We start from the raw sequence: 12,279 nt of genomic DNA on the forward strand, positions 1-12,279 counted from the left end.
TTCTCAGAAATAGGATAATTTTCTTGAAAAAAGTCGAAACTTCGCGATCCGCAACTAAATGCAATGGGACTAACTAAATCTTTTGTATTTGTCCCTCTCATAGGGCTCCTCATATCCTCTGCGTCCGCGTTGGAGGTTGGAGTGGAGATCTTGGATGAAGAAACTAAGGAGCCACTCGGCCTTCCTTATCTGAAACGTAAGGCTTACCACATATATCCAATTATAACTAACTTGTTTTATCTGTATCTGTTTTATGTCATGGTATCGCTTCTAACATCCGTTTACTTTTACAGTTTGCCGGCCGCCGGATTCTAACCCTTCTTGGCCCGTTATCGTGATTGACCCACTCGTAACTTTCTGTGAGATGGTGGGCCCTGGGATATCGATGGGTGTGGGCATGGAACCGGACTGGAAAGCACGCACCTCTTTGCGAAGGCCAGAAGGTGATATCCCATTTACTTACCTCTATTTGGTCGGGCCCCAGAGCGGGATACCCTTGACCAACGATCCGGATAGGGGTTCAAGCAGCTGGTTTGGATATGGTACAAACTCATATAAGAATTATGAAGCTTCAATGTAAGAGCTATTCTAAAATCCTTTTGACAAAACTCGCAGATTATTAATGTTAATTTGGTCTCTTTCCTTAAAAATACAATAGCTTTGAAGTCGCTCGTACGGATGCAAATGGTGAACGAGTGCCACAAACGATTAATTTCGACAATCCTTTACAGGTAGGAGATATTCTTGAATGGGCAGGACCAAATGGGTTTGAGGGTGATTACCAACTACGGCGTAAGTATCTCCAATACGTCCTCTCTAAAGCCTCCTCGCAGAAGTATATATGTACTGACGGGCTAGGGAATCTTAGTTGGAAGCAATACCGAAGGAGGAATTCAGCGAATAATGCGCTCAGACAAGCCAATCCACGACTTCTTACCAATCCGCCTTGTTGTTCTAGAGCTTCATGAAGCGGAAGTTCTCGAGGAGTTACCACCTGAGCGTGTAGTCCGAAATCCTGAACCTGAGGTTATCTCAGCTGTCGTGGAAGACATCGCAGTAGAGGAAGGTGTTATTCCAGAGCCTGGGCCACAAGGCATAGTACAATCATATCTCCCTGACCAAAGACCCGAACGCCCGAGTAAAGATCCGGGACTAGGGAGATCCCTTTTGAATATGATAGGCTTTGGGGGTAAAAAACCGAGGGAGGAGAGGGTGGAAGAATCAAAAGAAGAAGTCCGTTATAGTGACCCTTCAAAGATCAAAGGATGGGATCCGAAATACACAAATCCTTTCGATAAACCACTTGCGGGGTCACGAATTAACAAGGATGTCGTCAAAGATGAACCGACAAAATCGACATCGCGCTGGGGTAACCTTTGGGGTAACGACAAGAGCAAGAGTAAAGGCACCGAGGAAGTCATTCAACCGCGGCCAGTTACTCATAGTCGACAGCCCATCAAGGATCTGGATACCGAGACCTTTGTAGAAAAGGCAACGGGGAAGGTTATGTCTTTGATACAACGTATTCCAAAAATCCCTAACATCCTGCCCAAAAAAGTGGATAAGGATTATCCTTTGGCTAAGCCTGTAGATGTGCTAGTCCCCGTAATTGACAACATTCCAGTCAATGTTCCGAAAGAAGGGGAAGACTTGCTCGAAGAGAATGATGAAGATATAGATGTTCTTCGCCAAAGCTCGGCTTATGGAAGAAATCTATTCGGTGATAATGGGGGGCCTGGAAATGATGTCCTCTAGATTTATATATTTTTATTTTAGCTAGAATACGAATATACCTGCAATATGAAAGTTTATGGTACTAAAATCAATTGCCTTTCCTTTGATTTCAGTTCATGCACGGTTTCGCAATTAAGTGGAGACAGCGGTGGGAGGGCCTACTAAATCCCATTGTGATATTTACGTTCTGTAGTGACTGTTCCAGAATTCCATGCGCACACCAGCCACAGGTCTATTTCGAAGATGGAAACAAAACTACAACTATGGTTATGATAATAATACCTTATAATAACTCATTAACTGCTAGAAGGGCGAAAAACCCGTTATTGTTATATCCTGGGGTGCGGCGGTTTGCGAGTAATTTATAATTTAGAGTCATGACTGCCACGCTTAATTCCGATCTCGATTAGAGCATTATCGACACGATGCTGGGATATTTGTTGCTTCAACCCTATATTTCAACTACGAAGACTTTTGGACCAGTTGGTAAGTGACCTTAGATCGATGCTGGGTCTTATGGTACCAATTTATAGTAACATAACTTAGATGTTCGATCTCCTCAGGAGGCGGTATATACCCGAAATGGTTCAGTTGAGTAAAGTTCAGCACTTAAGAGCCTTGTCACTCCTACTCTTCCTAAGGGCACCATATGTATCAGCTGTCATTATCAATGTCATAATTAGCGAAGCCGAAGAGGGGGAGGTTTGGTACGAAAATAATGATGATGGCTTACGACGTAAGGATCACGGCCAGCAATCCATGTTGAGATGTATGAGATATCTCTATGGATAGATATAATGGTATGAGAGGTACACTAGTATCACAATGCTAACATTTCCTCTTTTGGAATTAATATAGTATGCCGCCCACCACCAGAAGAACCATGGCTTGGCGTATATGCTATCGATCCGACGGTCACCTCTTGTGAAGCTAATGGAGGGAGTGCAAACTGGGTGGTCCGGGGATCTGATTGGGAGCGGCCGGAGTATCTCCCCAAGCCTCCCGGAACAGTTCTTCAAATTGAAGGCCCAGGGCCGGCGGAAAAGGCTACGGCTTATGCTATCTCAAATACTCAATCTAAGGAAGATTACTTATCATTCGGGCCCTCACTCAGTATGGCAGCATCCGAAGCAAGCAAGTATGATGAACCTACTATAATTTTAGCCAGTCGCATACGGGAATAGAAAGGAAAATGCTGATATGCGCGCTTTTAATAGATGGCTTGTTGAGAGGTATGGAAATAACAACAATTATGAAACATTGGATCCTGAAAATAGGCTCAAAGTGGGAGATACTCTTCGGTTCTGGGACCCGGAGGTACCTACCGGGTTCCAGCAGCTATATAGTGAGAACATATATACTTGAATAGGCTCTCTAAGTACCGAGAGCTGACATACAGAAAATTGAATAGTGCACCGAAGTAAGGGGAGTCCTCAGAGGTTCAATCGGCTGAGACCGCTTCCAGATACTGAAGGCACGACTGTGGAGGCTGCATCCGCTAAATTGCGAAAGGAATACCCAGCTGCTGAATTTAGAATTGGCTCTTTGGGAAATTCTGAGATAGTTAGACCGGATTCAACCGCTTCGACGTCTAGGACCCGAAGGTTCCTAGAAACAGTTGGGAGCGCGAAAGGTCGGATAGGAAGGCTTTTTACCGGTGGGTTTCGAGGGCAGCCTAACGTAGGTCGAATTGGTTCAGAGGAGAAGATTCCTACAAGGAAGGAAGATCCAAGAGTACGCTCTGAAGAAATAGAGATCGAACCCGGTGATGTTTTTGGGAACCCCGACCTGTTGGACTCAATGAGCCCGGACGAATACCTTCGAAAGCAGCAGCAGCAGCAAAGAGCTGTGGATCTGCCAAATATACCATCCCTGGCTGAACTAGCCCTTAGGAAATCTATGAAGGAAATCTCGCCTGTCCAAGAGGTTATCGCACAGTTTGAAGAGTCTAAATCGGTAAGAATACTCGGAGTACTGACCGTTTGTTCTTATAATTCTAGAATTTTAGGAATGTTAATTGTTTTACGCAACAGGATAACGACAACGACGTTAGACGGCCTATTGAAATGGAGAGGTCCTCAAAGTCAAGTCATAGTGCGAATTCAAAAACGAATGAAATTGGGAGAGGCAGGATCCCGACAGTGGCCAACATAATCAAAGAGCCCAGTGAAGGGACATTATACCAGACTGCTGTTGGTGACACATTCGACTTTGACGAGGAGGACCGACTAGGCGATATTATAAATGGCAATGGGAATTTGATGAAGACGGTCAACCAGCTGGTATCGAATGATCAGGCGGGCACTGGGGTTATTAATCTAGAGCAGCTTCCACCAAGTGATCAATCGAACACTTGAATATCACAAAACGACTTTTGAATAAGTAGCATAAGATATTATAAAATAATTGATAGTTCACACAGTATTGATATTATATAAATCTGAGGTCCCCGACGTAAGAGGTGCAATAGTCTTCAAAGCCATGATAATTTGAATCGTCATACGTATTTGTAAACTTACTAAGTACCTACGTTTCAGGTCGAATTCTTGCGTTGAGGCTGTTGCAAGTTTTCCACATAGATTGTTAAGCGAGCTTGAGACGCAGCAGCTTGGCCTTCAAAGCTCCCACTTGCCCACGCCTTCGTCAGCTCTCCAACTACCCACATCCGCATCACGCTGCGACATTCGCATCATACAATCACATCTCAATACCTCCCATATCACATACCATCATGGCTCTTGATAGCTACTACCAAAATAAGATCGAAAGCGTGAAGCTCGAAATCATACATTCAACAGCTGTCCTACGGCGGTTGGAAGCGACGCGGAATGATTTGAACTCTAAAGGTCCGTCACGGTGCATCTTAGGTGCTTCGAAGCTATCGACACAAACTCACAAAGGCTATTTTTAAATCTAGTGCGACTACTGCGAGAGGAGTTGACACTGTTGCAACAACATGGATCGTACGTTGGTGAAGTCGTGAAGGTTATGGGAACGAAGAGAGTGCTTGTCAAGGTCCATCCGGAGGGCAAATATGGTACGATACGATACCTACGTTCAAACGATATCTGGTTTCGAAAATAAATACAAAATGCTGATATAAAAGCAACCGGATAGTTGTCGATATTGCCGATGGGGTTGAAATCGCGAAACTCACAGCTGGTAAACGCGTAGCATTGCTACATGAGAACTACCGATTGGAAAGGATATTGCCTAGCTCTGTAGGTCTTCCTGTAGCTGCGGTCATCAAAGCATCCTGTATTAACATGATTTATCACAGGTGGACCCTCTTGTCTCTCTCATGATGGTCGAAAAGGTTCCCGATAGTACCTACGACATGATTGGTGGCCTGGATCAGCAGATCAAAGAAATCAAGGAGGTTATTGAGTTGGGTCTCAAGCATCCGGAACTTTTCGAATCCCTCGGTATTGCCCAGCCAAAGGGCGTTCTACTCTACGGGCCTCCTGGAACTGGTAAAACTTTGCTCGCCCGTGCCGTCGCCCACCATACCGACTGCAAGTTTATTAGGGTCTCGGGTTCCGAATTGGTCCAGAAATATATCGGCGAGGGCTCGAGAATGGTCAGAGAGTTGTTCGTTATGGCGAGAGAACATGCGCCTAGTATCATTTTCATGGACGAGATCGATTCTATTGGGTCCTCTAGAGTGGAGGGGTCAAGTGGTGGTGACTCTGAAGTCCAGAGAACCATGTTGGAGTTACTGAATCAGTTGGATGGATTTGAACCGACAAAGAATATCAAAGTCATCATGGCAACCAATCGATTGGACATCCTCGACCCCGCATTGTTGAGGCCCGGAAGAATTGATAGGAAGATTGAATTCCCCCCACCAACGTAAGTATTTTTCTTGGAAAATATTACTTTTCTCTCTCACATGACGCTTACAATTGGATGATTTTAGTGTTGAGGCGAGAGCAGATATTCTCCGTATCCATTCTCGTTCCATGAACTTGACTCGCGGCATCGACTTGAAGAAGATCGCAGAGAAGATGAACGGATGCTCGGGAGCTGAGCTCAAGGGTGTCTGCACGGAGGCAGGCATGTACGCCCTCCGCGAGCGAAGAATACACGTTACCCAGGAAGATTTCGACCTTGCGACATCTAAGATTCTGAATAGACATGACGATAAGGCTACTAGCTTGGCTAAGCTATGGAAGTAAAAGCTCAACAATTCAAAGAGGTGGGGTTATATTTATGCGGGTGGCATGTACTTATACATAGGTCAAGCATCTATGGCGATAGCAATAAATAATACGAGCCTTATCCTTAGAACCGTAGCAAACGATGTGGGGCGCCCCTGTATTCATCTATTTTCAGACTATAAATATGCCGAAACCCTGAACCTGAGGCTGACGGTCTCGTGAGAACGTTCGGCGCGGTTGCATTGCAAGGTGTTCATTTCGGCCTAATTCAGCTTACCCGGTACCCAAATCTTGGCTTGTCGGGAAGGCCATCCCTTGAGGGACGAAAGCTCGAAGCAATTGCAAAGCATTCAGCCTCAAGGGTAGTAATAGTTGCACGTAGGAATCCATCGGATTTAAATCTCTCCAGTTTGTAAAGGGAATTAAAATTCCCCTTTTGTTATCCTTTCTCTCAAAAATCAGCTTCTGTCCGCGTCAGTTTTAACACTCCGCCTTGGATGCATCGCGGGCAATCAAACCGCCCCCAACAGTTGCGAGAACTCTCACTCTCATTCGTCCGGCTCGCTTTCTCTATCCGTAACCCCGTTTATCACTCCTCATTCAATATCCTAGCCATCACGAGTTTAGTGGCAGGTCAAACTCATAGACCCCCCCTTCAACCATGTTCGCCAGGCTAAAGAACTTCGCGGATTCTCTCGAAGAATCCGCGCGAACAGCCGGCCAGCGCAACCTCGCATCTCCACCACCGTCGACTCTCCAAAGGACACCTAGTAGTTCTCGGCGCGACGGCCTTCACGACCGATCATCTTCGAGACCCCGGAATACAGTCTCGTCGCTTAAAGAGCGAGAGCGGGATCCAGCGGATTTCGAAGCAGACTTCTCGAGCGATGGGGGAGGAATCTCTCGAACCGGAACACCAGCTCCTTCAACGAGTGGTAGTGGTGGTACTAGTGGGGTGGGAGATGAGAAGCGGGAGGGTGAAACCGGCGATGGTAGTACAGAGAGGAAGGATGCAGGCGGAGCAGGAGGGACCAGCAATGGAACCATAAATCTAGCGGATTTGCCGTCCGAAGTCAGATTGAAGCTCCGAAAGCTCGAGAAGATCGAGAACAAGTATACAGGTACGTTTTCCATAGCCATCTACTTCCTGAGGTTTTGAACTGGGGTAGGAGGAGAGGGGTATGAGAGTTGGGGAGGGGAGGTTTGATGGCAAAAGAAACAATGCTGATTATTATGGGGGAATAGAGCTGCTCCGATCGTATCGCATCACACATGCAAAGGTTCAACTGATCGATCCATTCGAAAAGGTCCTCCGTGAGACGACACCCTGTACTTCTATCTCCGAACCCGCGGCATTCACCGAATATCTTAACAACTTATCGTTACGGTCTGACATGACGATGGAGGAATTCAAACGCGTCTCGAAGGAACTGGCTGAGACGAAGAAGGAGCTAGAGAAGCACAAGAAGGAGTCCGACGACAGAGCAAAGGAAATCGAGGCATTGAAACTGCGGGTTAAAGAACTGGAAGGGAAGACAGAGACGAATGGAGCATCCTCCATTGCAAGTCCTACCGGTGTTACAAGCCCAATAAACGGTCCATCTACCGCAAAGAACAGTATTGACCTCGCCGAGAAGGTCAAGTCTCCTGGAGCAGCTTCCATCTTATCGATATCATCCCTCAAGCCAACACCAGAAGCTCCTGCGGAATTCTTTTCATATGAAGACGAGCAAGACCGTCTTGATGCATTGGTCAAGGAGCAGGTCGATGAGATTTCCACATTAAAGGTTTCTTTGGATACCGCCAAAACGGCTGCTAAGGTCGCCGAAGAGGCAGCCCAAGTGTTCCAAAAGAATGTAGAAGACTCGCAGCGGGAGCTTGAGGGTATGAGGGAAACGATGGTGGCCAAAGACAGTGAGATTAAGAGGCTAATTGACGAGAGTGGGAAGCTCGAGAAGGAGCTTGGAGGTTTGAAGGAAGAGCTCACAGAAGCCCAGGAAGCCGTTAAGGCTGCTGATACTACGGTTGTTGTAGAAAAGAAGGAAGATTCTGTCGACTCTGGCCTCCTCGAGAAGCTGGAGAAAGAGAAAGAGACATTGACTGCAGAGCGGGATAATCTTCAAAGCAGTCTGAAGAACTTGGAGGACGAGCTTGCTAAGGCGAAATCTGAGTACGAGGAGAAGAATGAGACTCTTCGTGGTGAGCACAAGAAGGACATAGAGGCATCGGAAGCAAGTCTCCAAGAACTCAAAGCTGGAAAGGAGAAGGAGATCGAGGAGCTTGAGAGCAAGATAGAAGAACTTGAAGGAGAAACCTTGATGCTAAAAGCTGTTTCCGATGAACTACATAATGTCAGAGATGCTAAAGTCAAGATTGAGAAGCTCCATAAAGAGGCGGAATCCCGTCTAGAAGACTTGGAAGCGAGGTTGGACAAGACTAAGAAAGAGAAGCTCGCCCTTGAGTCAAAGATTTCGGTTCTGGAAGACCGACTATTAGAGACTGATCGCAAAGTCAAAGATCTCACGGCCGCAAAACCCCCAGTTGACACCAAACTAGCCGAGTCGAAACCAACAAGTAGTTCGCAAGATACATTGGCTGTTCCAGACAAGGGCCTTACAGCTAGTCAGAAGCGCAATCGCAGCCGACGGAACAAGAAGAAACGCGAAACTGCCGCTTTGACCGATAAAACCTTCAAACCCGATGATGACGAGGACGAGGCAGCAAAAGACGATACTGAAGACAGGTCCCAGGATGTTGCTACTCCTACATCACCACGACCGGATGACGACGAAATCTCCGCCACGGATCTCATTATCTCGAATTTGCGACTTGAAATCACGGCCCTCAAGAAAGAGCTGGACGAGCAGGAAACACGCAGTGCAAAGTTTCGTGCAGAGGCTAAAAGGGCAGCTGACCGTATTCAAGAGTTTGAGGTTCTTCAGGAATCTTTCCTCAATATTAGTGAGGAATGTGTCGAGGCCAAGGACAAGATTCAGGATCTAGTCCAAGAAAAGAAAGCCCTTGAAGCCGCCAAACAGGCTGTAGAGCAGGAATTAACCAAACTGACGATGGAGATGGAGAAAGTTACTGCGGATGGCAAGAAGATTCAGGAGTCACACGGAGCCGTGCAAGAAGAGTTGACAAAGATCAAAGACGAAGCGAGTTCATTAAGTAACAAGCTCGGCGAACTCACAATGGAATTCGAATCTCACAAGGCCTCCAGTGACAAGGTATCCGACGAAGCTAACGCTAAGTACGGTGCACTGAACAAAGAATTTGAGGCTGCAAAGGCTCAGGTCGAATCTACGAAGGCAGAGTTATCTATCGCTCAGCAGCTTGCCGCCACTAGGTTCAAAGATTTAGCCGAGAGGAAAGCGATATTAGAGAAGATGCAGGCTGAAATCAACAGCCAGAAGTCAGAGCTTTCAAAGCTTTCCGCTACTAACGGCGACCTTAATCAAAAGCTTGCAACCTTCAGACGGCTGGAGAAGGCTGAGTCTGACTTGAAATTCGAAGTCGATAACTTGAAGCGGCGACTTTCAGATCGTGAGAACGAACTCGACAGTATTAGAGAGAAAGCACGAGTGGAAGTTAGGAATGAGACTATTAGGAGGACTAAAGCAGAAGACTCTATAAGAACACTACAGAAAGAGCTCCGTGTTTGCGAAGAGGATAGAAAAGAAGCCCAAGAGCTTGTCGAATCGCTATCGAGAGACCTGAAAAAGGCACAAGACGAGGTGTCTACTATTCGGCCCAAGCTGCTTACATTCGAACGAGAGGTTCAGAAGTTGAGGTCAGAGCGGGACGGATTCCAAGAGGAAATCGACCTAAAGACGGCCCAACATTCATCTGCACAAAGCTTGATGTCATCTTTGCGAGACCAGACGTCTGAACTTGCAATGCAGATGAAGGAACTCAAGGAGAAAAACGAAAGCATGGAAGAAGAATTAGCGGAGGCTCAGAAACTTCTAAGCGAGCGTAGTCGCGAAGCTGAAACCATGAGACGCTTGCTTAGGGACGTCGAAACCAAGCAAGATGCAAGAATCAGGGAGATGAAGGAGAGGATGGATCAAGCGATCGATGAAAGGGACAAGGCGGAAGAAGAAGCAGCCACTGTTAGCAAGCGAAAGATGCGAGAACTAGAAGAAATCAAAGACAAGCTCCGGGAAGCCGAGAAGGCCCTTAAGCGAGTCCAAGAAGAGAAAGCAGATGCAGAGAAGGAAAGGAACGGATTAAAGAGCGGTAAGGAGAGAGCGGAAGAGGCTCTACAAAATTCAACCAAGGAGTTCGAAGAAACGAAGAAGGCGATGATTAATATGCGGGATGCCTTGGTATGTATTGATCTGGTGGTCATTTGCGAAAATGGAATGCGCATGCTGAAGTTCTTTCCTAGGACGAAACCGAGAAACAAATGCGAGACTTTGACAAGCAGAAAGGCGATTTACGGAAGCAGACTGAGGATATACAGCAGAAATACGACAAGCTCCAAAAGGCGTATAGAATCGCAACAGACGAACTCCGTATGATTCAGAATGCGAAAACAAGATCCGATGATAGCCCTCGGCCATCCTCTCGTCAATCCTTAGATAAACCAATGTCGCCAACAAGAAGAGGTTCTGCTACACCTTCAATGGACGGAAGTGGTCTTGACAGCATTAATGTCGACTACATAAAGAATATTGTTCTCCAGAGCTTAGAGGTGAAGAACAAGAAGATGCAGATGCAGATGCTACCAGTTTTGAAAATGTTGCTGAAGTTTGACGAGTAAGATCTAACCCCCCCCCTCCACCATACATCTCGGTATCAAGTATAGAAGCTTAATATTCTAACCACGCCCTCGTAATCACAGCAAGGATGAACAACGATGGTTAACTATCGTGAGCTCTATCAAATAAGCTAAAGATGGTTCTGTCAGAAATGACCATGTTTTTACCGGGTTTGTATTGGTTTATACACTTTCTGTTCCTAGCCTAATTGCGATTGTCAAGGCGTTCTACTATTTCCTGTATATCAACGGTGATTTTTCATGTCGCAAAAGAAAAAAAGTTGGGATGGGTCATTTTTTTTGGCGATTCTAAACCATTTCGTTCAACATTTACAGCAGAACATTCGCATTACAGCAATTGATAAGGATTGTCTCCTTCCTTTTCGTCCCTTCAGATCAATATTAATATCTAATCCCCAATATAATGTATATACCTACGTGCGTACTTACCATACCGCAAAGACAACATGCATTGCAACATTGTTAATATTGCTATTATTGCTATTATCCTTACCACGTTTGACCGAGAGTCCACGTGGACTAGTTACGAGTTTAGCTTGCAATTGCGCCCAGTTTTCGAATTCCTTTTTTTTCTCTTTCGGTTTGTTTAAACTTTTGTTCTAGGCGGCGGTGTAGAGTAAATAGCTACACTGATGACGACGAAGCGAAGTATATTGCTAATTCTTGAAGCTTTTTCTCAGGAAAAAGTCTACATTCTTCACAAAAATGACGATAATTTGAAGCCTAAATGCAGATTATCAGATTCGGGTTCCGATCTCTGCCGCATGTGATCTATTAGTAGTATATGTAAAAGAAAGCATGCAACAGAGAATGGCTACTATGGTAGCTCCTGCATTTTGGCGTTAACCAACGGTAGTGTCAAAGGGCCGCACGATGGCGGGAAAGTTACTGTAAGGCCCCTCGACGCTGAAGCATATGTACTATGCAAGTGCATGGAATAATTATATGGACTTACACTTTTAGTATGGAAATAGTGTTAGAAAGGGTCCTTGAGAGCAGGGCCTCTCCTGTCATTTGCATGTCGCGATTAGCTGCGAAGCTGAAACGAAACGCCATCTGGCGGAACTGGGTAGCTTCTTGAGCAGTAATAGTGTTCCAGAGACTGCAGTTTGACGAGGAGGGATATTCTAGCCTGCTCGAGAAGCAAGCCATCTAGATTTTTTTTTGGATTGCAAGCCCCTTCTTGGCTGCAGCAGCTGTTACATAGTACTAGTAATGAAGCCAGGAAGTAAGGATGCAAGGATGCAAGTACTTCTCACTTAATTAAGTATGTATGCACATGTAAGTATCTGTAAGTACCTGCTGAGATATGTAAAAATATGTCAGAGCCATAGCCATATAGCAGCATAGTTATGGACTTGGTAAGCCAGTTACTGTTTAAAAGGTGGCGGTTGTGCTGCCACGGAGTGTAAGTCCAGTAACCAAGCCAGCCAGCCAGCCAGCCAGCCAGCCCGTCACCCAGCCAAAACAACACAGCTCAGAACCGACACCTTTTCGACACCTCATCCATCCAGCCTGCCCTGTCTGCCAACCTGCCAGCCAACCATTCCCTCCATCCATCCCATCTCCGTCACACATTCTCACGCTCACTGTCTCTCC

General features: G+C 46.0%; 4 protein-coding genes across 4 annotated transcripts; all 4 read left to right on the top strand.

Moving 5' to 3' along the window:
- Positions 1-63: 63 nt before the first annotated feature.
- AOL_s00043g93 (uncharacterized protein) lies at positions 64-1,755 on the top strand (the record flags this gene model as incomplete). The annotated part of the gene is made up of 4 exons (XM_011120580.1): positions 64-196; positions 294-576; positions 659-792; positions 869-1,755. The coding sequence occupies 4 exons, from the start codon at positions 64-66 to the stop codon at positions 1,753-1,755; spliced, it is 1,437 nt and encodes a 478-aa protein (XP_011118882.1).
- A 561-nt stretch (positions 1,756-2,316) lies between these two features.
- Positions 2,317-4,091, top strand: AOL_s00043g94 (uncharacterized protein; the record flags this gene model as incomplete). The annotated part of the gene is made up of 5 exons (XM_011120581.1): positions 2,317-2,503; positions 2,593-2,872; positions 2,952-3,079; positions 3,146-3,690; positions 3,768-4,091. 5 exons carry the CDS (start codon positions 2,317-2,319, stop codon positions 4,089-4,091), a joined length of 1,464 nt encoding a protein of 487 aa, XP_011118883.1.
- Positions 4,092-4,465: 374 nt separating this feature from the next.
- Positions 4,466-5,912, top strand: AOL_s00043g95 (uncharacterized protein; the record flags this gene model as incomplete). Its single annotated transcript, XM_011120582.1, has 5 exons — positions 4,466-4,580; positions 4,652-4,771; positions 4,852-4,955; positions 5,015-5,586; positions 5,654-5,912. 5 exons carry the CDS (start codon positions 4,466-4,468, stop codon positions 5,910-5,912), a joined length of 1,170 nt encoding a protein of 389 aa, XP_011118884.1.
- A 643-nt stretch (positions 5,913-6,555) lies between these two features.
- AOL_s00043g96 (uncharacterized protein) lies at positions 6,556-10,789 on the top strand (the record flags this gene model as incomplete). Its single annotated transcript, XM_011120583.1, has 4 exons — positions 6,556-7,015; positions 7,140-10,225; positions 10,288-10,658; positions 10,744-10,789. The coding sequence occupies 4 exons, from the start codon at positions 6,556-6,558 to the stop codon at positions 10,787-10,789; spliced, it is 3,963 nt and encodes a 1,320-aa protein (XP_011118885.1).
- Between the last annotated feature and the right edge of the window lie 1,490 nt (positions 10,790-12,279).

This window comes from Orbilia oligospora (genome assembly GCF_000225545.1).
Source record: "Orbilia oligospora ATCC 24927 unplaced genomic scaffold scaffold00043, whole genome shotgun sequence".
NCBI lineage: Eukaryota > Fungi > Ascomycota > Orbiliomycetes > Orbiliales > Orbiliaceae > Orbilia > Orbilia oligospora.